Genomic DNA, 24790 nt, shown 5'->3' with positions numbered 1-24790 from the left:
CTTTCTTTTTTTTTTTTTTGAGACAGAGTCTCACTCTGTTGCCCAGGCTGGAGTGCAGTGGCGTGATCTCAGCTCACTGCAACTGCAACCTCCACCTCCTGGGTTCAAACGATTCTCCAGCCTCAGCCTCCTGAGTAGCTGGGATTACAGGCACATGCCACCACACCCGGCTAATTTTTTTTTTGTATTTTTTAGTAGAGACAGGGTTTCACCATGTTGGCCAGGCTGGTCTTGAACTCCTGACCTCAGGTGATCTGCTCGCCTCGGCCTCCCAAAGTGCTGGGATTACAGGCACGAGCCACTGTGCCTGGCCAACACTCTATTTCTACAAAAAATTAAAAACAAAAAAAGCCAGGCATGGTGGCGTGCACCTGTAGTCGCAGCTACTCTGTAGGCTGAGGTGGGAGGATCGCTTGAGCCCAGGTGTTGGAAGCTGAAGTGAGCTGTGACCACATCACTGTACTCCAGCCTGCAGGACAGAGCAAGACCCTGTCTCTAAAAAAATTAAATAAATAACTGCTACAGATCAATATGAACAAAACCTAAAATGCAATGGAAAAACAAAAGAAATGAATGGATAGCTCAAAGAATAGGAAATAACACATTTTTGTACCTTCTCAGCTTTTGTATATTCTTATTTCCCTTTTCAATCCATTCTCTACTCCCATCCTCCCCCCATGTAGATAATCGTTGTTTCTAGTTTTTGCAAATGTGTGTTAGTTTCGCTCATTTTTAGACTTTGTAAATGATACTATGCCACATCTCTTTTTTTCACTATGTTTTCAGAATTGTGAACTTTTTCTCCATAGAGTTCTTGCACATTCTCCATTAATTCCTATACATAATAAGTTTCTTTTCCTTTTCCTTTTTTTTTTTTTTTTTTTTTTTTGAGACGGAGTCTCACTCTGTCACCCAGGCTGGAGTGTGGTGGCACAATCTGGGCTCACTGCAAGCTCCGCCTCCGGGGTTCACGCCATTCTCCTGCCTCAGCCTCCCAAGTAGCTGGGACTACAGGCGACCGCTACCATGCTCGGTTAATTTTTTTGTATTTTTAGTACAGACAGGGTTTCACTGTGTTATCGAGGATGGTCTTGATCTCCTGACCTCGTGATCCGCCTGCCTTGGCCTCCCAAAGTGCTGGGATAACAGGCATGAGCCATGGCGCTCGGCCTTTTTTTTTTTTTTTAAAGACACAGTCTTGCACTGTTGCCCAGGCTGGAATGCACTGGCACGATCACAGCTCACTACAGCCTCAACCTCCTGGGCTCAAGCGATCCTCCCACCTCAGCCTCTCGAGTAGCTGGAACCACAGGCATGCGCCATGACACCTGGCTGTTAATAAGTTTCTGTTGCTATTGTAGATAGTGTTTTCATATACTTTCTAGCTGGTCAGTGCTGGTGTAGAAAAATGTTCTTGGATTTTTTTTTTTTTTTTTTTTGAGACGGAGTCTCGCTCTGTCGCCCAGGCTGGAGTGCCGTGGCGCGATCTTGGCTCACTGCAAGCTCCGCCTCCCGGGTTCACGCCATTCTCCTGCCTCAGCCTCTCCGAGTAGCTGGGACTACAGGTGTCCGCCACCACACCCGGCTAATTTTTTGTATTTTTAGTAGAGACGGGGTTTCACCGTGGTCTCGATCTCCTGACCTCGTGATCTGCCCACCTTGGCCTCCCAAAGTGCTGGGATTACAAGCATGAGCCACCGCGCCCGGCCATGTTCTTGGCTTTTGTAGGTTGGTCTTGTAACTGGCAAATTTGCAGAACTTGTTTTTTCTTTCTTTGAGACAAGGTCTTTCTGTCACCCAGGCTGGAGTACAGTGGCATGATCATGGCTCACTGCAGCCTCAACTTCCTGGGCTCAAGTGATCCTCCAACCTCAGCCTCCTGAATAGCTGGGATTACAGATCTGTGCCACTATACTCGGCTAATGTTTTTCTGTAGAGATGGGGTCTCCCTATGTTGCCCAGGTTGGTCTCGAACTCCTCGGCTCAAGCAGTTCTTCCTCCTCAGCCTCCCAAAGTGCTGGGATTACAGATGTGAGCCACCACGCCTTGTAGGAACTTCTGATTCGTCCTAATAGCTTGGCCAGAAAGGTGGACAGGTGATGAATAATGACCATCTTCCCTTCCCTCCTGGTTCTTTTCTTTCCCTATAGAACCAGCAGAGGACCCTACCTGCAGTGAGAGGCAGGCCCTTCCTGTTAGTAACCTCACAGGGAATTGCCTAACACTTCCCATCAGTTATGATGCAGACTGAGGTTTCGGCTATACAAACTTTGTTAAGTTAGAGAAGTTCGTTTCCAATCTTAGTTGTTAAGAATTTTAGGCCAGGCACAGTGGCTCACGCCTGTAATCCCAATACTTTGGGAGGCTGAAGCAGGGGGATCACTTGAGGTCAGGAGTTCGTGACCAGCCTGGCCAACATGGTGAAACCCCGTCTCTATTAAAAATACAAAAATTAGCCAGGTGTGGTGGCGTGTGTGCCTGTAACCCCAGCTACTTGGGAGGCTGAGGCAAGAGAATCACTTAAACCCGGGAGGCGGAGGTTGCAGTGAGCCAAGATCGCACCATTGCACTCCAGCCTGGGCAAGAAGAGCGAAACTCCATCTCAGGGGAAAAGAAAAAATCATCAAAAGTTTTTTCTGCATTGATTGAATTCAGACACTGTTTTTCTTTAGTCTATTACTGTGATGAAGTGCACTGACAGCTGCTGAATGCTGGATAGGCCTTGCGTTGTGAACTAAGCCCTCCCGCATAAGGTGTTTTGAAAAGTACAGTCTTGGCTGGGCTCCGTGGCTCATGCCTGTAATCCTAACACTTTGAGAGGCCGAGGCGGGTGGATCACTTGAGGTCAGGAGTTTGCGATCAGCCTGGCCAACATGGTGAAACCCCATCTCTACTAAAAATACAAAAAACTAGCCAAGTGTGGTGGTGGGCACCTGTAATCCCAGCTACTCAGGAGGCTGAGGCAGGAGATGGCCTGTACCCGAGAGGGAGAGGTTGCAGTGAGCCGAGATCGTGCCACAGCACTCCAGCCAGGGCATCAAGAGCGAAACTCCATCTCTAAATAAATAAATAAATAAATAAATAAATAAAAGTATGGTCTTGGGTTCAGTAACCTGCTACTTTATGCAAAACCTCACGTCTATGCTCATCATTACACACCTGCATTTCCTTATACGGCTCTGACTGAGATTTGACCAAGACCTCACAGAATGAAAGAGGTAGCTCTGGATCTTTTTCTATTTCCAAATGTACTTGTACTGGATGGGAATTAATTGTTCCTCAAAAGTTTGGTAGAACTCAGTTGTGAAACCATTTGGGTCCCAGGCTTGTTTTAAGGAAGAAAGGTCTTAGAATATTATTTCTGTTGCTTTATTGGCTTATTCAATTCTCTGTTGCTTTTCGTACCAATTTTGACATTTGTATCTTTCTAGGAACCTAACCATTTCATACAGTTTTAACAGTTTGTTACCATGTAACTGTTCACAGCACTTACATTATGTTTACTAGCTCTGTGGCTGCCGTCCCCTCTTCCCCTTTGTTTCTGGGATGCAGCCAGGACCATCCAGGCGGTGGAGAGTGGGGCCCAGCTGGAGTGGGCCAGGTGAGGGGCAGAGCCAAGCAGTAAACCCACCTCCACACAGGCCCACACCTCCACACTTCTTTTCAGAAAGTCTCCTTGCAGACTTCACCACACTACCCTCTCTAGCTCCCTGCCCTTCTCCTCTCTCATCCAGAAAGTCCCATGGACAGATGACCCCCAGTGCCAAGGTCATGGGTGACCTGGCACCTGCGTCCCTCAGTCGTTCTCAGGCCTCATTCACCCGACCTGGGGAGGGGCCCCAGCTGCCCCAGCTGCTCAGCCTCCTCTCCACATTGCTTCCTCTCCAGCAGGGCCTTCAAGACCCCCGTCCTGCAGCCCAGGGCCTCTCCTCTGCTTCTCTGAGCTCCGTCCCCAGAAACCCAGGGCAGTCTCCCCCAACTGGCAGCCAAAGCGGCTGCGCTGACTTTTCTCCGGGACTACCTGTACCGGGCCTGCACTGAGCCTGGGCACCCACTCCTGCCACCTCCATCTTGGGGGCTCCTATGTCTCCTGCATGTGCCACTGCTGGGCAGGGCAAGAGCATCGCCACATCGCTAAGAAGTCACATAAGTGACCTTCAGGGAATGCCCAGTCCTCAGTCCCACGTGGCTGAGCCGTCCACCCCGACTTGCTTTCTGCACCCCTTGTCCAGCAACTTCCCACAGAAGAGTGTGCAGAACCTGGACCTGCCCCCTGACGCCCACCTCCTACCTGGGAGTGCAGTGCAGCCAAGAGGGCATCCAGCTGGGTCTCCAGTGTGCGGCTGCCCACACTCACGGCTGCCTCAAGGATCTGGCCCAGGCTCTGCTCAGGGTAGGGAGAAGAGGCCGTCAGTCCTACCTCCAGCCCCCCGAAACTGACTGAGGTCAACCAGAGCCTCCCAGTTGGGCCACAGGAAGACATGGGCCAGGAGGACCTGGGCCCCACCTTGGGGCTCAAATGAGGCCCTTCGTCTACCTCTAGAACTCAGAGCCAGGGAGGAGGGTGGGGAGGGCCCAGGAGGGGAGCTCCCTAAGCCGCAGGTGCCATGGACCAAGAGGCCCAGGTTCCTGGCACAGTCCAGGGCAGAGCGATGGGAAAACTAAGCTGGTCCCCACAAGGGCCCTGTCCTTCACAGCCCCCTACGGAGCCTTAGCAGAGAACTCGGGGCCACCCCCACCCACCACTGAGCCCTAGCAGAGGACTCACGGCCACCCCCGGGGAGTCCGATTGGAGGGGTCCTCAGGGACAGTAGACCCGCCCTGCCTGCAGATACCTTGGACAAGTAGAAGGTCTCTGCATGCTTCTTGTAGAGGGCGAGGATCCCAGGGAGGAGCTTGGGCAGCTGCTCTTCCAGCCTCTCACTGGGCAGCAGATGGCTCATAGGCCCCAGAGCCTCCACCACAGCAAGACGGAGCTGAGAGGGGACAGCGGGTGGGAAGCTTACACTGCTCGGTCAACACCGACTGCTCAGAGCATGCCCGGCACCCGTGACGGACGTGAATGAACACTGGGCTACCAGTGGGTGCTACGGGGGCTGGGACGTGAGCCCAGCACCCAGAGGTCAGCTGTGGGGAGACCACAGCAAGCCAGATGCTGGCCAGGCCCAGGGGGTTTGTAGGAGATGCTCAGTGCCCCACCAGCAGCACTGGGCCTCTGGGCAGAAGGGAAAACCCACAGTGACTAGGCCCCTCTGGCACAAGTCACAAGTATGGGGACTGCAGACGGGGCCCTGCGCAGGTGTGGCGGCCTAAAGGTGGCCGGGCACGGTGGCTCACACCTGTAATCCCAGAGCTTTGGGAGGCCAAGGCGGGTGGATCACCTGAGGTCAGGAGTTCGAGACCAGCCTGGCCAACATGGCGAAACCTCATCTCTACTAAAAACACAAAAATTAGTCGGAGTGGTGGCAGGCGCCTGTAATCCCACCTACTCAGGAGGCTGAGACATGAGAATCGCTTGAAGCAGGGAGGCGGAGGCTGCAGTGAGCCAAGGTCATGCCACTGCACTCCAGCCTGGGTGACAGAGTGAGACTCTGTCTCAAAAAAATAAATAAAGGTGAGCCACCTCTCATTGGGCACCTCTGCTCGCCAATGCAACACCACCACCCTCTGATCAATTTGCCATGGGCAGGGAATGTGGGGAGGAGAGCGCCCTGGCACCAGGTGTGGACTGATGCAGCCACGGGGCATACCTTGGCTTCTCGACTCTGCAGCCACTGGTGGAAGAGAACATCGTAGGCGCTGAAGATGTCGGTGGCAAAGGCGTCCTTCCTGACCGTGGGGTCTGGGGCTCGGTCCAGGTTGGCCAGGTATTCCAGGGCACCCTCACTGAAGTGCTGCAGAGCTACGACACCAGCCGGTGGTAAGTGGCTGCAGGCCATGGGTTTGTGACGATCCTCAGCACCTATGTCTGCCTCCTGCCCCTTCCAGAAATCCCATGGCAGCCTGCAAGATGCCCTCCCTAGTACACCAGCCAAGCACAGAACTCCAGGACTACACAGGGGTGAAAAGTGTCCCTCCAAATTCATGGCCTTATTGGAAATAGGGTTTTTGCAGATGTGACTTTTTTTGAGACAGAGTCTTGCTCGGTCTGTCACTCAGGCTGGTGTGTTGTGACACAGTCTTGCTCTGTCACCCAGGCTGGAATGCAGTGGCTTGATCTCGGCTCACTACAACCTTTGCCTCCCAGGTTCAAGCAATTCTCCTGCCTTAGCCTCTCGCCTAGCTGGAATACAGGTGTGTACCATCATACTTGGCTAATTTTTAAATTTTTAGAAGAGACAGGGTTTCACCATGTTGGCCAGGCTGGTTTCAAACTGATGACCTCAAGTGATCTGCCCACCTTGGCCTCCCAAAGTGCTGAGATTACAGGCATCAGCCACCACACCTGGCCAGATGTGACTGCTAAAATGGGGTCATAGCAAAATAGGGTGGACCGTAACTCCAATATGACAACATCCTTATAAGAAGAGATGCAGAGGCAGAAGGAAGATGGCCATGTGACATGGAGGCACAGACTGGGGCAAGGCAGCCTCAGGCCAAGGACACCCAGAATCCATGGCCCCACCAGAAGCTGGGGAGCCTAAAATGAATTCTCTCTCTGGGCTCCCAAGAAGGAACCAATCCTGCCAACATCTTGAGCTTGGACTTCCGGTCTCCAAAACTGTGAGAAAATACATTTCTGTTGTTTGAAGCCACCTAATTTGCACTTGGTGCTTGTCACCAAAGAAAACTGGTGCCAAGTACCAACCTCCTCCCCAAAATGCCCTCTGGCCACAAGTTCCTGCCCACTCCAGTCTGCCACAGAGACAAGAGGAGCAGCGCCATGCCCACCCATCCTCATAGACAGACTTGTGCCACACATTCTGCCCAAGGCTGCCGTGCTGGGCACAGTGTGGGCGGGAAGAGCCACAGGGAGAACAACGGCAGGGCGGAGGGGCACCAGGATGCCAGGGTCAGCATAAGGCCCTCCCACGGGTGGGCAGCTCCTGACAGTGCGCCAGTGACCGTGGATGTGACCTGTGGATGTGACTCAGCGGTGGCCTTGGGCTGACCCTGAGGGCAGAGCTGGGAGCAGGCAGAGGTTGGGCAGGTGGCCACCCAGGCTTCGAGTGGTGTGGGCATCTGGGTGGAGAGTCAGAAAACACTGGCTGTAGGGCCTGGAGCCCAGGACATGGGCCAAACTCAGGTGCTGATGTGTGAGTGGTCAGTGGGGTTGGGCACCGGGTGAAGGGGGAACATGGGGGGACAGGGAGATAAACTGAGGCCAGCACCTTTCACACAGCCCTGCTGAGGACCAGGCAGAGATGCAGAAACTGGAGGAGGAAACACAAAGGGACCATGAGCTTCAGGGCAAAGTCCAGAGCCTCAAAGGATGCACCCACCACACGGAGAGGGGCCGCACAAGGCACAAGACCAAGGGGGCACTGCTGGGACCACCTCGGCTGCCCCAATCTTGAGTTCTTCTGATGGGCCCACTCTCTTCAGAGTGGCTGCCAAGTGCCAATCCCAATAGCTCGCTGCTACAGGCCCTGCTCCAAAGCACAATCTAAACTTGGTATGTTCAAACAATTACTTTTAATTTTCTCCAAACTGCTTAATGTGAGATAATACCTCTTTGCAGATAGTGGGCTGATCACCTTTCTGTATGTTGGCTGGCTGTATGGTTCTGGCCTTTTCTTGCCCCATTTTTCTGAGCTGTAGTCTCCCCTTCTGATTTCCTAGGAGTTCTTCCCACATCTGCTTTAAAAGGCAGCTCAGAGGTGCAGGCTGGCCTAGTCCTGGCTCTCCCACTCCACGGGCGTATGGCCTGGGATGAGTTACTCAGCCTCTTTGTGCCTCAGTTTCCTCATTTATAAAATGAGGCAGTGGCCGGGCACGGTGGCTCACGCCTGTAATCCCAGAACTTTGGGAGGCTGAGGCGGGCGAATCATGAGGTCAGGAGTTCGAGACCATCCTGGGCAACATGTTGACACCCCGTGTGTACTAAAAATACAAAAAGTTAGCTGGGTGTGGTGGCACGCACCTGTAATCCCAGCTACTTGGGAGGCTGAAGCAGGAGAATCGCTTGAACCCGGGATGCAGAGGTTGCAGTGAGCTGAGATCACGCCACTGCACTCCAGCCCGGGCGACAGTATGAGATTGTCTCAAAAAAAAAAAAAAAAAAAAAAATAGGGCAGTGGTAGCACCTGACCCAGGGCTGCTGTGAGGCCCCCCTGGGCTGATGCCAACGTGGTGCAGAGGGCCAGGCTGGGGTGTGAGCGCAAGTTCCCACTGGCCTTAGGCCCCATCCACTGCTGCTCCCAGGGCCATGGGTGAGCCTTTCCACTTCTTATAAAGTAGAGAAAACTATTTATAGTATCTTCTTTGGTAATTCTTTTTCTTGGTGATGTTCATCTGCAGTTCTGTACATTTTTTCAGATCTCCTGATGAACAAATTCCTTTAATTTGTCATGTCAAACTTGTTAATCTTTTCCTTTGTGATTTATACTTTTTTGTATCTTAAGAAATCACTTTAAACCCAGCCTCTAAGAATCAAAGGGTGCAGGTGCTCCCAACAGTCCTGCAAGGCTCGCCGGTCCCTGGCTTTCCGTGCTTGGGCAACTGTTTCACACCCTTTTCTCACCACAAACCCCTCCTCACAATGGGCTGACAACCTCACCGAAGGGGACCCTGAGACCACTGGAACCCGCACCTATGCTCTGTGCTTCCTACACCCCCCCACTTGGCTCCTGTGTAGCCAGCGGTCCCCATAAAGCCTCCCTCTGACACAGACCCTGCAGCAACCCTGCAAGAGCAAAGGCCCTGAGAAGCACCACCCAAACAAAAAATCTCCACCTGTACCCCTTGTCCCCTTCATGGGGCCACTGGCCATCTTCTAGCACTGCCTTCAGGGTCACCAGCACCTCCAGGCACGAACCCGATGGTCAACTCAGGCCCTGTGGCACTCTCATCAGAAGCTCACCAGAATCTGTGATGACAGATTCACAGAGGAGCTGGCACCTCTGAGTCTAGTACACAGGAATGCAGATAAGCTTTAGCTGCTGGTCCTCCAACAGCATCCTGCTAAATTCTTGTCGCCTCTAATAATTTGTGGGAATGTGTTGGGATTTTATATAAACAATTTTATTAAGTGAAGACCAAAAACCTTTGGTTTCTTCCATTTTTTGTGTGGTTGATTGTAGGATTTTGGTTTTTTTTTTTTTTTTTTTTTTGAGACAGGGTCTCGGTCTGTCACTCAGGCTGGAGTGTAGTGACTGTAGTGACACCAACTTAGCTCACTGCAGCCTCGACCTCCTGGGCTCAAGTGATCCTCCCACCTCAGCCTCTCAAGTAGCTAGGACTACAGGTGCGTGACACTGTACCTGGCTAATTTTATTTTATAGTTTTTTGGAAACAGAGGTCTCACTATGATGCCCAGATTGGTCTCAAACTCCTGGGTTCAAGCGATCCAACCACCTCAGCCTCCCAAAGTGCTGGGATTACAGGCGTAGGCCACCATGCCCAGCCTGAGTTTTTTTTTTTTTTTTTTGGAGACAGTCTCACTCTGTCACCAAGGCTGGAGTGCAGTGGCACGATCTTGGCTCACTGCAACCTCTGCCTCCCGGGTTCGAGCAATTCTCCTGCCTCAGCCTCCCGAGTAGCTGGGACTATAGGCACACGCTGCCACACCCGGCTAATTTAATTTTTTTGTATTTTAGTTGAGATGGGGTTTCACCGTGTTGCCCAGGCTGGTCTCAAACTCCTGAGCTCAAGCGATCTGCCCATCTCAGCCTCCCAAAGTGCTAGGATTATAGGCGCAAGCCACTGCGCCCGGCCTAGCCTGAGTTTTTAATAGGGATCAACAATAAGGGCAGTGGCCGTGTGGTTTTCCTTCTTATGTCGATCAGTGTGAGGGCCCACCCTCCCAATGTGGAGCTGGCCTCTCACTCCTGGGGTGACCCCCCTGTCAGGACAGAGCCAGCCCCTGTGCCAGGCAATACGGATATTGCTCCTAGGGTCAGCAATCACAGCGGGGGATGCGAGGTGATAGGAATCTGCTTCGTCCCAAGTTTTGGGGTATCAAGGGTCACCGTATCCCAACAAAGGCACCTGAAACCATCTCTGACTTGGGTTCAGCAGCAGGGGCATGGGGGAGGGCAGACCCTGAGTGAGGCTGGTCCCTGGATCTCTTTTGTGGTGATGCTCAGGTCACAAAAAGAATTTGGGGCCGGGCACAGTGGCTCATGCCTGTAATCCCAGCACTTTGGGAGGCCGAGGTGGACAGATCACCTGAGGTCAGGAGTTCAAGACCAGCCTGGCCAACATGGGGAAACCCCGTCTCTACTAAAAATACAAAAATTAGCCGGTTGTGGTGCCGGGCACCTCTGGTCACAGCTACTCGGGGAGCTGAGGTGGGAGGATCACTGCAGCCTGGGAGGCAAGAGGTTGCAGTGAGCCAAGATCACACCCCTGCACTCCAGCCTGGGTGACAGAGCGAAACCCTGTCTCCAAAAAAATAAAATAAAATAAAATAAAAATTGGAAACTGTCCTTTTTGCTTCATTTCCCCCGGGGTGACACAGCCCTGAGGACTGGGAGCGAGCTCACTGTGGAGCCCGCAGAGCACTGCCTGGGAACTGGCGCTCTCCTAGAGCACTCGCTGCCGGGCTTTCAGAGGGGCTGCACTGGGCACGCGGTCCCCTCGGTGGCCCTTGTGGTCCCCCCGCCGCCCCTCACTGTCCCCCCGCCGCCCCTCACCATCCCCCCACGGTCCTCGCACTGCCCCTCACGTCTCCTCAAGGCCCCTGCGCCACCCCCCACCATCCCTCTCACGGTTCCCACGCCACCCCTCACATCCCCCGGCGGTCCCCACACCACCCCTCGCTGTCCCCACATCTATTCACCTCCTGTTTACCACTTGGCTTGTTTCTCCCTCTTCTCTTGATTAGGCAGCAGCTTAAGTATTTAATTCACTTATTTCAAAGAACTAGGTATAAAACATAACACTTTGCCGACTGCTTATTTCTAAAGCATTAGTTTCTGTGTTTTCTGCCTTGCTCAGGTCTGGGTAGGTGAGGAGACCACAGTAATGACAAAACTTGCAACGGCCTGACTCATACAGTGAGATGGGAGGGTTCAGCTCCCACTTCCCACCCTGCAGAGACCACAGAGGCCAGGGAGGGTCAGGTGGCACAGCATGAGGATTCCAGTGGAACCCGCAGGCTGTCTGCAGGGAGGCTGCTAGCCCCGCAGGAGCGACGCACTGCACAGAAATCCTGAGACTACAACACTGCAGTGGTTTCCCTAAAGCTACACGACACTTCCCTCCCCGGCAGAGAAAAGGGCAAGGGGCTGCCAGCCTCCCGCTCCTCCTCAGCTCCTTTCTTGCTGGCGCGGGGATCCCCTGCACACCTGTCACTCACCTGCAGCACCCAGAGCCTCCACACCCTCTCCAGTGCAGGGGGTGGGGACTCCTGCTCTGCCCCAGCCCCATAGCATCCTTCTGCCCTGGGTGGCAGTGACAGGGCTCCAGGGAACAGGTCTGGCACTGGCTGTGAAAGTCAGCGGCTCCTGGCGGCCCCTCCACAGCGTCTCCCTTTGATGATGCCGGTGAGACTGGGCCTCTTCTCACCTCTTCTGGACTCATGCTCTCTAGCGGGGGGTGCTAGGCCAGCTCACCTGACGCCTGCCCCGCACCCCCTTTTCTCTGCCAGCTCAGGGCTACCCTCCGGGTTGTCCCCAGACCCCTGTCCAGCTGGTGCACTCTCTTCAGTGTCTGCAACCGGCTGCCACACCCACCCCTTACTCTTTAATGGAAATGGTTATAGTTTTGTTTCTAGACTGTATTTGGTTCTCTTTTCACACTGGCTCTGTCCTCACAGGACCCTGTCCTTTCTCCCTTTCACCTCTTTACCTTGCTATTTTTATTCTGTATCTCATCAATCCAAATTATGTGACTTTCTGCTCTAATGCTCCTTCTTCTGTGTGCTGATGTATGTGCTTTGTGATTGTAACTGATACTGCTTGTCCTGATCCGTGGGGAGCTGCTGGCCCCACACCAGAGCCGAGACCCTGCGCTCTAGGGAAGCGCTGCTTCCCACAGCCACGCAGCCCAGGCCAGAGCCACTGCCATGCAGCCTGACTGGGATGCAAACATTCAGTAGGACACTGGCCACCCCACCCAGGACGCTTCAGTCCAGCCCATTTACAAGGCTAAGGTCTCAGCTTAAGGGCTTCCCAGTCCAACACAAAGAATAACTTTGAACCCTACAACTACATCAGGACAGACCATGGTTACAAATTCTCAGGAGAGAGGATTTAAAAGAAATTCTAAAAGAAAATAGACTACCTCCCAGGGCGCACACTGGAAGGTTCCTCATCAATCACTTTTTGCTGAGGAGGGGCCTTGGAGGGTCTGGTACAGGTGGGCTCTGACCCAGTACAAAGAAAGGCCTTGTCTGGCCAGGCGTGGTGGCTCACGCCTGTAATCCCAGTACTTTGGGAGGCCGAGACGGGCGGATCACGAGGTCAGGAGATCAAGACCACGGTGAAACCCCGTCTCTACTAGAAATACAAAAAATTAGCCGGGCGTGGTGGCGGGCACCTGTAGTCCCAGCTACTCGGAGAGACTGAGGCAGGAGAATGGCATGAACCCAGGAGGCAGAGCTTGCAGTGAGCCAAGATCGCGCCACTGCACTCCAGCCTGGGTGACAGAGCAAGAATCTGTCTCAAAAAAAAAAAAAAGGCCTTGTCTCCCATGAGAAATCAAGGCAGGCAGGCGCCCAGGGGCCACTGGAGAGCTCTAACCCCTTACCTCCCCTCTTGGCCTCTGTGGGCCTAGGTTTCTCCTTCTGATTGATCAGAAGGATGCTGGTCAACTCATCAGCATTGCAGGTATTCTGTAGTGGGAAGGTTTTTCAGAATAACAGACCACCATAAGGCCAGAAGCAGAAGCCCACCCCTGTTATGTTATTAGGTTTTGATTTTTTTTTTTTTTTTTTTTTTGAGACAGAGTCTTGCTCTGTCACCCAGGCTGGAGTCCAGTGGCTTGATCTTGGTTCACTGCAGCCTCAACTTCCCAGGGTCAAGCAATCCTCCTGCCTCAGCCTTCCAAGGAGCTGGAATACAGGCATGTGCTACCATACCTGGCAAATTTTTAAAAATATTTTTTGTAACGATGGGGTCTCACCATGTTGCCCAGCCTGGTCTCGAACTCCTGGGATCAAGTGATCCTTCCATTATGGCCTCCCAAAGTACTGGGATTACAGGCGTAAGCTACCATGCCCAGCTAGTTTTGATTTTTTTGTTTGTTTTGAGACAGAGTCTCACTCTGTCACCCAGGCTAGAGTACAGTGGTGCAATCTTGGCTCATTGCAGCCTCTGCCTCCCAGGTTCAAGCAATCCTCCTGTCTCAGCCAGAGTATCAGGGATTACAGGCATGCGCCACCACACCTGGCTAATTTTTTTGTATTTTTAGTAGAGACGAGGTTTCGCCATGTTGGCCAGAATGGTCTTGAACTCCTGACCTCAAGTGATCCGCCCACTTCAGCTTCCCAAAGTGCTGGGATTACAGGCATGAGCCACCGGCCACTGGGGCATGCTTTTGCGTCATCTCTTGACCTCTCATCCCTGTCTTCTTTCTAGGGTGCCTCTGATTGGAATGCTGGCTTCAGGGTTCAGCCTGCTAGTTCATTCTTCTCTTTCTCTCCTACTTTCCACATTTTTGCCTTTTTCCTCTATTTTCTGGAAATTTCCACAACTTTCTCTTCCATTTTTTCTATTATTTTTCCCATTTCTATTATGGCATCTTTAATTCACAGAAGGCCAATTTTATTCTCTGAATGTGGCTTCTCCATGGTGACACCTCTTGTCCCGTGAATGCATGATGCCCACTTATTTCCCTGAGGATATTAATCAGAGATTTTCTTTCTCTGTTATTTTCTTTTCCCCGAACCATCTACATCTCCAATTAGTGTCTGTTTCTTTTGTTGCCACCTTTCCTACTGGAGGGGTTCCTCGGCCGGGAGGAATTACTGGATGCCTGCCCTGCTGGGCGGCGTGGCCAGGCCAGCCGTGCCTCCACCACTGGGAGTCTTTCCTGTGGCTCCTCGCCTCCTGGCTGCAGTGCCCTGAGGGCACTCCTGTCCTTGGCACACTGCCTGTCCTGGCTGGACCTGCACCCTCCCGCAGTGGACGCAGGCCTGCCACTGCCCCCACCACTAGGCCTCACCCGGTTGATACGGTCTCCTCTGGCCCCAGGCTGCTCCAGCCAGCAGTACCACCAACCCCTCCAGAAGCAAACAGGGAACGTTCCATTTGTGGTGGGGAGCACACGTCCCGCACGAGGAGGCCCCACGCTGAACCCATGTGTTTGACACATGGAGGAAAGTGCCAGCATGGCAGGGCCCAGAGGAGCAGCAGGCCCCCTATGAAGGGGAAGGTAAGCAAGAGGTGTCAGAACCACAAGTCCGTTTCTGCTTAGAGCCTCAGCGGCTGCAGGGATCAGGCCATGTACTTCCCAGAGGAGTGGTGGGAAGGGGCGATGAGCATGCAGCACAGAGACAGAGGGATCAGCAGGTGCCCCAGCTGCTCCGTTCTGTCTCCGCCCTGCAGCCTGGATGGCACGTCCTGCACCCCATGCACCTGAGTCCACACTCACACCCACTTCCACTCTCTGCTCCTTCACACCTGGCTCAGTGTGCAGCTGCCCCTATCCTGTCACCAATCCCATTTTTAGCCAAAACTGGGCCACATGGGGTTACTATCCCTTCTACCCAAGGGGCCCAGCCCTCACCCACAGGTGAGAAAGAGCCTGTGAAGGAGTGCCCCAAAGATGAAGGCATCTATCAAAGAGCAGGGCCAGGGGAGACGGAGCGCAGGGGCTGAGGAGAGGGTGGCAGGAGCCCTGTGATCTGAACCCAAAGTCACCAGGAGCAGAGCAGGTGGGTCCAAATGCTCCAAACCAACCCTTCAGTCAGCGGAGCCCAGCCCAGTTCTGTAACCACTCCCTCCATGCTTTGAAAACATGCCCTGCACGGGCCCCACCAGGCCGCTCTCCCATCACAGGGCCCTCCCACACCTGCTGCCTAGGGAGGAGGCCTGGAACCTAACCCACCCCTGCCCCAGAGGGCTGGGTCTGTACAAGGGCTGGTCCCCTGGGCACGAGGGTCCTGTTCTCCTCCTGGCCAGCTACCAGGGCTGGCCATCTTCCTGACATGGGACACTGGGAACACGAGGCCGTGGGCTGTGAGGGCACTAAGGGCACCTCAGGATCTCCAATCTCCACACCCTCCTCTAACAGAAATGCCCTCCAATCCCACCAACCACTCCCCTACTGTCAGTGGCAGCGGAAACCAAGGTCCAGGCCCATGACATGCCCGCAGTCCCCTGCCAGGCACACAGAGGGCTGTGGGCACTGCTGCCAAGAACGGAGCTCCTGGCAGAGGGTGGGGGTGAATGAATGTGCCCCCATCCCCTGGGTCCTGAGATGCCCAGAGAGTGGACACTTTTCTCGCCTGGAGTGGGGAGGAAAACAAAAAATCATGGCTTTGAGCAAGTCTCTTCCTACCCCCCAGGCATGTCCAGGCCTCAGTGGATCCACAGTGTAAGGTGGGGGGCTCCCCAGGAGCAGAGAGAAACAAGAGACAGAGGCTGTGTCAGCCCCACATGAGCCCCCCAACCAGCCAGCAGCCTCAGCCAGGGGGCCCCTCCCTCCAACAGCCCCCCTTCCTGCAGCCTAAAGTGCCCACCTGTCCCCCTAAAACAGGCATGCCCGGCAACAGCCCCCCACAAAGGGGCACTTGAGACAGAAGGTGACGAGGCCGCCTCTTACCGGAGCAGAACGCCACACGCACCGTGTCCTGCTTGGCCATGCCCAGCACAGGCAGCAGGGAGCTCAGGACGGATGGCAGGAAGGGGACTACGCCGAACGCTGTGAGAGAGGACACTGTCAAAGGCCTCTGCCAAGGCTTCCAGTGCCCCGTGCTCTTCCTGGGGCGGGCTGCGCGTCACCTACCGTTGGCCACCGCGAGGCTGGCGAGGGTGTGCAGCACGGCACAGTGTGGCAAGGTCCCAGGGTGCAGCCTGCGCAGCAGCTCCTCCATCACCTTGCTGATGAACTGCCTTCCCACGGCCACCAGGACGCCACTCGCCGCCTGCTGCCAGTCCCAGACCAGGTCCTGAACCCAAAACACCAGCAGGTAGAACCTCTCCCTGAAATCTCCCAAAAGGCAAGACCAAGACATTCTACCCTCAGTCACTGCCAGCCTCGGACAAGCGCACGCTGTTTTCAGTGTCCCTAGAAAGTGCAGGTCAGGGAAGGTGGCAGGCACAGCCTCCCCTGCTGAGGGGCTGCTGAGGAGACCCCACACACACAGGAGCAGCAGAGCCCTGGTGAGAGGTGAGGGGCTGCTAGGAGACCCCACACACACAGGAGCAGCAGAGCCCTGGTGAGAGGTGAGGGGCTGCTGAGGAGACCCCACACACACAGGAGCAGCAGAGCCCTGGTGAGAGGGGGCTGCGCTCAGTGCCCCGGGAGTTAGGCCCACCAGAGCCCTGCACCAACCCCAATGCCGGGCACAGCCTTTGGCCCCGGCTGCATGCACACCACGGTCCTGCGTGTGCTGAGTTCTGGCAGCTTGCTCTCTGCTTCAGTTGCTGCCTCTGAAAATCACAGGGGACCATCCCCCACCCCTGCAGGGTGGTGCATGAGACCGAGGGGCCTCTGCCAGCCCAAGGCAGCCAAACACCACCATATACTCTCAAGGCTGCTGGTAGAAAGGCCAAGAAGCAGCTTCCCTTCCCAAGCTACGCCTGAGTCTGCGAGGCCAGAGGGCCTGCTGAATACCTTCGTCTTGGTCATCTCGCTGGAGGCCAGGAGGATGATGGTGCTGGCTGTGTCCTTGTCCAGCTCACTGGCGCAACTGCTCAGGACCCTCTCCATGGCCCTCAGGACCGCCGCTCGGTATGGGTGCGCCAGCTGCGGAAAGACACCGTCCAGGACGGTCCCAGGTGAGCCCCACGCCCAGACAGTCTGAGTGCCTGTCACCGTCTCTACAAGACGAAACCGCACAAATCTCTCTGCCTCAAGCGCAGGAGGGGAAGGGTACACCTGATCACTCCTCACGCCCTAAAAGCCGACCTGCAAGCCTCACACTCACAGCCCATCTCCAGAAGGGTGGAGCGTTATCCTGTGCCAGACAACCAACATGCAGAGGGCGAGGCAGGGGGCTTCTCTCCTCCAGGGGCAGCCATTAGGGTCTCCTAGTCACATGACGCTCCCAGGACCCTTCTGCCTCCTTGCCCTGCCCTCCCCTTTCGGAGGAGGAGCACCCTCCTGTCCCCAGCTCAGTGGTCATGGCCTCAGTCTCCGCCGCTAGGTTAGTGCTTGTATCCAATGGCCCCTCCCCAAGGCTGCTAAGGAAAAACACCACCCACCACACCACCTTCTGCCACACCCCCAGGCCACCTCCACCTCCCAGGTTAACCCTCCAAGAGTCCAACCACCTGCCTTCATCCTCCCCCTAAGCAGCTCTCCTGTCGACCACCACCTCCACTGTAAATCCAAAGAGCACACACCGTCCTTGCCTCAACTGGGGACATCCCAAGGACTGGGACTGAAAGCTGGGACTCGCGGGGGCACACAGCAGAGTAGGCTACTGCCCAACCCAGGAAAGGACCCTGGGGCACCCGGCCACCCTGTGTTGACAGCCCCTCCCCAGTGATGCACCCACCACGGCCCCTCCCTCCACCACCCTGAGAGCAGCCTGCACCAGGCAACATGGTGCCAGGAGGGGCCGGCACAGGGCGGCCCAGCGGCCCACAGGCTCTGTCGTCCATTCTTACATGGGTATAAAGAGGTGACCTGCAAAAACCCGAACAGGCACGGTGGCTCACGCCTGTAATCTCAACACTTAGGGAGGCCGAGGTGGGCAGATCACCTGAGGTCAGGAGTTCAAGACCAGCCTGGCCAACATGGTGAAACCCTGTCTCTACTAAAAAAAAAAAGTACAGGCCGGGAGTGGGGGCTCACGCCTGTAATCCCAATACTTAGGGAGGCCGAGGCGGGCGGATCACCTGATGTCAGGGGTTCAAGACCAGCCTGGCCAATATGGTGAAACCCCATCTCTACTAAAAATACAAAAATTAGCCATGTGTGGTGGCGCACACCTGTAGTCCCAGCTACTCGGGAGGCTGAGGCAGAAGAATCGCTTGAACCCGGGAGGCGGAGGTTGCAGTGAGCTGAGATCGCACCACTGCACTACAGCCTGGGCCACAGAGCAAGACTCTGTCTCAAAATAAAAAAAAAAAAATACACAAATTACCCAGTCATGGTGGCAGGCACCTGTAATCCCAGCTACTGGGGAGGCTGAGGCAGGAGAAAAGCTTGAACCCGGGAGGCGGAGGTTGCAGTGAGCCGAGATCACATCACTCCAGCCTGGGCGACAGAGCAAGACTGTCTCAAAGAAAAAAAAAAAGAAGAAATACCTGAGACTGGGTAACTTACAGGGAAAAATGGTTTAATTAGCTCAAAGTTGCAGGCTGTACAGGAATCATGGCTGGGCAGGCCTCAGGAAAACACAATCATGGTGGAAAATGAAGGGGAAGCAGGCACATCTTACATGGCCTAAGCAGGAGGAAGACAGTGAAGGAGGAGGAGAAGGAGCCATGTGCTTTCAAACAATCAGATCTCCTGAGAACTCCATCATGAGAACAGCACCAAAGAGGGACGTCGCCCCCAGGATCCAGTCACCTCCCACAGGCCCCACCTCCAGCACTGGGGATTACATTTCAACATGAGATTTGGGTGGGGACACAGATTCAAACCAGATCAGACACTGATGATCACAGGGTCTGCACTCCCCTCATCCACTCTGACAGCTATGGCAGCCACGGCAGGTGGAGGTAGCCCCAAATGGGAGAAGTGCTACCAGCTCAGTGAAGACAGCCACGCAGGACATTTGAAGGAGAGCATGACAAGGTCGTCTGAAGGAGGAACAATAGTAGGAAGGCTTGGGAGCTTCATGAAAGCCTTGGTTTTGTTCAGAAACTATTTGAAGTTGACACCCAGCCACTTGACATGCACGTGGCCCTGGCATGCAGCAGTGCTGGTGACGGGGCAGCACCAGGCAGCTCCCAGGCCCACATGCACTTGCCGCACGTGGCTGTGGCACACGTGTTCGGAATCACGCAACTGTCTCAAACGTTGAGAGTCCCAGCATCAGTAGCAGCAGACAGGCTTGCTCACCGCCACTCTGTGGAAGGAGTTACAAACTATCATGGTTTAGCCCCAGGCCCACAAGTGGGAGTGATTTTTGTTCTTGAAAATAGCCAGTGTAGGTCACAAGCCTCAGCACGGAACACTAAGTTCACGTGGAACCTGCCAGTTCTCCAGGGGAAGAGCTTCAGCTGGGGTTGATTTTCACTGTTCTATTTCCCATCCTCGAGTGTTGGTGCGGCAGTGAGGCAAGAGTGAGGCTGGTGGGGGATCAGTCTCACTGTGCCAGCCACCTCCGCCCACTGGCTACACATGACTCCCTGTGCTTTAAGCCTTCTGCAGGCAGACTGTATTTAAATTCTATATTAGAGAATCATTTCTTTTTTTTTTTGAGATAGAGTCTCACTCTGTCACCCAGGCTAGAGTGCAGCGGCACAATCTCAGCTCACTGCAACCTCTGCCTTCCGGGTTCAAGTGGTTCTCCTGCCTCAGCCTCCAGAGTAGCTGGGACTACAGGTGTACACCACCACACTCAGCTAATTTTTTTTTTTTTTTTGAGATGGAATCTCGCTCTGTCATCCAGGCTGGAGTGCTGTGGCACAATCTCAGCTCACTGCAACCTGTGCATCCCAGGTTCAAGTGAGTATCATGCCTCAGCCTCCGAGTACCTGGGACTACAGGTGTGCACCACCATGCCTGGCTAATTTTTGTATTTTTAGTAGAGACAGGGTTTCACTATGTTGGCCAGGCTGGTGTCGAACTCCTGACCTCGTGATCCACTTGCCTCAGCCTCCCAAAGTGCTGAGATTACAGGCGTGAGCCATCGCACCCGGCCAAATTTTTTTTTTTTTTCTGAGTCAGGGTCTCACTCCATCACCCAGGCTAGAGGGCAGTTGTGCGATCATAACTCACTGCACCTTGAACTTGCGGGCTCGAGATCCTCCTGCCACAACCTCTCAAGTAGCTGGGACTACAGGCACACACCACCACACTCAGCTAATTTTTTTTTTTTTTTTTTTTGAGATGGAATCTCGCTCTGTCATCCAGGCTGGAGTGCTGTGGCACAATCTCAGCTCACTGCAACCTGTGCATCCCAGGTTCAAGTGAGTATCATGCCTCAGCCTCCGAGTACCTGGGACTACAGGTGTGCACCACCACTCCTGGCTAATTTTTTTTGTATTTTCAGTAGAAATGAGGTTTTGCCACGTTGGCCAGGCAGGCTGGTCTTGACTCCTGGCCTCAAGTGATCCACCCGCCTCCGCCTCCCAAAGTTTTGGGATTACAGGCATGAGCCACTGCACCCAGCCCCCGCTAATTATTTTTATTTATTTATTTATTTATTTTTTTGAGACAGAGTCTCTCCCTGTCACCCAGGGTGGAGTACAGTGTTATGATCTCGGCTCACTGCAACCTCCGCCTCCCGGGTTCAAGCAGTTCTTCTGCCTCAGTCTCCTGAGTAGCTGGAACTACAGGCATGTGCCACCATGCCTGGATAATTTTTGTATTTTTAGTAGAGACAGGGTTTCACCATGTTGGCCAGGATGATCTCAAACTCCTGACCTTGTGATCCACCCGCCTTGGCCTCCCAAAGTGCTGGGATTACAGGCGTGAGCCACCGTGCCTGGCCTATTTTATTTTTTTAGAGATGGGGTCTATGTTGCCCAGGCTGGTCTCAAACCCCTGGCCTCAAGCGATCCTCTTGTCTCAGGCTCCCAAAGTGTTGGGATTACAGGCATGTGCCCTGGCACCCAGCCTATTGTTTCTGACTTTCATAATCTGGACACTCTTCCCAGGCAGGAGGCAATGTAGTCCTTGAGAAGCCCATCCCCACCTGGGACGTTACAGAGCTGAGGTTCTAAGTGGGTGGATTAACTGCCGGGGCAGCACGGCTGGCATACTGCAGGAAGTGGGGGGGGGAAAGAATTGAAAATCAGTGTAAATTGGTCTGGTTCTATCTAGTCAGGGCATGGCTGAGCTGGGAGCAGCAGCTTGGGTGCAGCAAATGGGCATTTATACCCATCCGACCGGACCCATTGCTGGGAGGGGCAGCTCAGGTGTAGCAGGGCATTTATATCCATCCAACTGGACCTGTTGCTGGGAGGGGCAGCTTGGGTGCAGCAGGGCATTAATACCCACCCGACCAGACCCGTTCCTGGGAGGGGCAGCTTGGGTGCAGCAGGGCATTTATACCCATCCGACCAGACCCGTTCCTGGGAGGGGCCGCTTGGGTGCAGCAGGGCATTAATACCCACCCGACCAGACCCGTTCCTGGGAGGGGCAGCTTGGGTGCAGCAGGGCATTTATACCCATCCGACCAGACCCGTTCCTGGGAGGGGCCGCTTGGGTGCAGCAGGGTATTAATACCCACCCGACCAGACCCACAACTGCCATCTCCTCTGGTTCTTGGTCTTGGAAACACATCTCAAGTTGCATTATGCTTCCATCTTTAGCTACTAATTCTCTTCACATATATGAGGAAGCTTGAGGGAAATCTTTGCTTTTTTCCTGAGGAAAACAATAGGGAGAAGTGAGTCCTGGGACTGAGTTCTCCAGATTCCACTCACAACTGTGGCATCTCCATCTGTCACTCTGTGTCCTAGTGATTGAGTGCTCAGTGCAGGGTGACAGCCTGGCTCAGCAAGTCTGCAATGGGTTATGCAACTGGAAAACATAGGAACCCATGAAAAAGGCATAGGAATCTACATTTTACAAAAAATGGGTAGGGGCCAGCCACAGTGGCTCACGCCTGTAACCCCAGCACTTTGGGAGGCCAAGGTGGGAGGATCACTTGAGCCCAGGAGTTCAAGACCAGCCTGGGTAACATAGTAAGGCCCTGTTTCTACAAAAAATAAAAACAATTAGCCAGGTGTGGTCGTGCACCTGTGGTCCCAGCTACTTTGGAGGCTGAAGCAGGAGGATCACTTGTGTATGCGAGATCAAGGCTGCAGTGAGCCAAAATTGCACCACTGCACTCCAGCCTAGGCAAGAGAGGGAGTCCATCCCTGAATTAAAAAAAAAAGGTTATGTATTACTTGTGTTCCAGGGTTGGTTTGAGTTTGATTTTATGGTATAAGTACCATACTTTTGGCCGGGCATGGTGGTTCATGCCTGTAATCCCCATGATAGTGACTGGAGGCAGCCAAATGCCTAGGCAGACAGGGGTGGGTCCCCGAGAAACCCCATCTCCAAGCCAAAAATAGTTTAAAGCCTGAAAGCCAAGCTACGAGTTAAATCCTCGGACCGGATTGAGAGCCCGTCTTCCTGTCTGGTGTGCTTTCCTCTGATTGGTCCCCACCCTTCACCTATTTTACATATACCCACCCTTTTCTAATTGGCTTTCTACACCGTCATGCCCACCTTTGAGTGGTGTCTTCACTTAACCTCTTTTGCAGACTTACAAACCAATCAGCATACACTCCTCATTCTGTGCCTATAAAGACCCCAGACTCAGTCGGTAGAGGGGAGGTGGCCTAACTTGGGCGAAGAGACAGCCTAACTTTGGGGAACATGACCTGTCCTTCCCGTCCCCTCTCCAGCTCCCCTCTCCACTAAGAGCCATTTTCATCACTCAGTAAAATTCTTCTCTGCCCTCCTCACCCTTCAATGTCCACTGTATCCTCATTCTTCTTGGGTGTGGTACAAGAGCTCAGGAACCGCCGAACACAGTTACAAGCTACAATGTAGGCAAACTGAGACACGCCATCATGGCTGGGCAAGGCCCAGGTGGGGCATCGCTAGGGCTTGCAAAGAGACCAAGAAGAAGAATCCTATGGCTGGGCGCAGTGGCTCAGGCCTGTCATCCCAGCACTTTGGGAGGCCGAGGAGGGTGGATCATCAGGTCAGGAGTTTGAGACCAGCCTGACCAACATGGTGAAACCCCATATCTACTAAAAATACAAAAAAATGAGACAGGTGTGGTGGCGTGCACCTGTAATCCCAGCTACTCAGGAGGCTGAGGCAGGAGAATTGCTTGAACTCAGGAGGCAGAGGTTGCAGTGAGCCAGTTTGCACCACTGTACTCCAGCCCAGCCTGGGCGACAGAGCGAGACTCTGTCTCAAAAAAATAAATAAATAAATAAAATAAAAAATAAATAAAAAAGAAGAATCCTACATCACCAGCACTTTGGGAAGCCATGGCAGGTGGATTGCTTGAGGTCAAGAGTTCATGACCAACCTGGTCAACATGGCAAAACCCAATCTCTACTAAAACTACAAAAAAAAATTAGCCAGGAGTGGTGGCACGTGCCTGTAGTCCCAGCTACTCATGAGGCTGAGGCACAGGAATTGCTTGACCCAGGAGGTAGAGGTTGCAGTGAGCTGAGATCACACCACTGCACTCAAGCCTGGGCAACAGAGCGAGACTCTGCCTCAGAAAAAAAAAAAAAAAAATACCATACTTTTTACAGCCCTGCCTCCATTCACAGTTGGAAAAGGCCCACTTAGGAAAGTTCTTCAAGGAAAGCAAACACAGTAATAAGCCCCTTTAAATAAAAATACTGTTGACGAGGTTTATTCTGTGCCACTATGACTGACCACGGCCCAGGGAACATCTGAGAAAGTACACCCAAGATGGTCAGGTTAGTTTGGTTTTATACATTTTAGGGGACAGAATTACAGGCAAAGACATAAATCAATACATGGAAGGTGTACACTAATTCAGCCTAGAAAGGTGGGACATCTCAGGGAGTGCTTATACGGCATAGGTGGATTCAGAGATTTTCTGATTGGCAAATAGTTAAAAGAGTTAAACTGGCCAGGCATGGTGGCTCACGCCTGTAATCCCAGCACTTTGGGAGGCCAAGGTGGGCGGATCACAAGGTCAGGAATTCAAGACCAGCCTGACTAACACGGTGAAACCCGGTCTCTACTAAAAATACAAAAATTAGCCGGTGTGGTGGCATGCACCTGTAATCCCAGCTACTCAGGAGGCTGAGGCAGGAAAATCCCTTGAACCCAGGAGGCAGAAGTTGCAGTGAGCCAAGATCGCGCCATTGCCCTCGAGCTTGGGTGACAGAGCAAGACTCCCTCTCAGGAAAAAAAAAAAAAGAGTTAAACGTTGCCTAAGGACTTGAAGTCAGCAGAAAAGAAACGCCTGAATTAAAAGGGCTTGTGAAAGCCAAGGTTCTTGTTATGTAGATGAAGCCTCCAGGTAGCAGGCTTCAGAGATAATAGATGGTAAATGTCTCTTTTTAGACCATAAAGGTGTCAGTCTCTTAGTTAAATCTCTTCTGGATCAGAAAAAGACCTGGAAATGGAAGGAGATTCTCCACTGATGCAATTTTCCCCCACAAAATATGGTTTTGCAGGGCCATTTCAAAATATGTCAAGAATAGATTTTGGGGTAAAATACTTTTATTTCCTTCAGGGCCCACTATCACGTGATGCTATGCCAGAGTCCAGTCTGGAATTTTGTTGCTACAAGGAGTCTGTTTTGTCAGACTTACGATCTCTGTTTTAACCTAATGCTCACTGGTTGTCCAAACTCCAAAAGGGAGCAGGTATAACGAGGTGTGTCCAATCTCCCTTTCTGTCTGTC

The 24790-nt window shown here is 53.4% G+C and overlaps 1 protein-coding gene across 30 annotated transcripts in view; it reads right to left on the bottom strand.

Annotated features, from left to right (window-relative positions):
* The window catches only part of MROH1 (maestro heat like repeat family member 1), a 115935-nt gene that overhangs the window by 67950 nt on the left and 23195 nt on the right, over positions 1-24790 (bottom strand). For all 30 annotated transcript variants that reach the window (XR_010121794.1, XR_010121795.1, XM_055287630.2 and 27 more), the window contains 6 exons: positions 16885-17016; positions 16054-16216; positions 15871-15969; positions 5751-5902; positions 4836-4976; positions 4292-4384 (listed from right to left, as the gene is read on the bottom strand). Coding sequence is in view for 28 of the 30 variants with exons in the window: in XM_055287630.2 (XP_055143605.1) it covers positions 4292-4384; positions 4836-4976; positions 5751-5902; positions 15871-15969; positions 16054-16216; positions 16885-17016 (780 nt within the window). In the remaining 2 variants the exon portion in view is untranslated. The remainder of the gene's footprint in view (positions 1-4291; positions 4385-4835; positions 4977-5750; positions 5903-15870; positions 15970-16053; positions 16217-16884; positions 17017-24790) is intronic.

The sequence above is a fragment of the Symphalangus syndactylus genome, chromosome 7 (assembly GCF_028878055.3).
Source record: "Symphalangus syndactylus isolate Jambi chromosome 7, NHGRI_mSymSyn1-v2.1_pri, whole genome shotgun sequence".
Classification (NCBI taxonomy): domain Eukaryota; kingdom Metazoa; phylum Chordata; class Mammalia; order Primates; family Hylobatidae; genus Symphalangus; species Symphalangus syndactylus.
The sequence above is the reverse complement of the archived record's forward strand: the minus strand, read 5'-3'. Positions and strand labels throughout refer to the sequence as shown.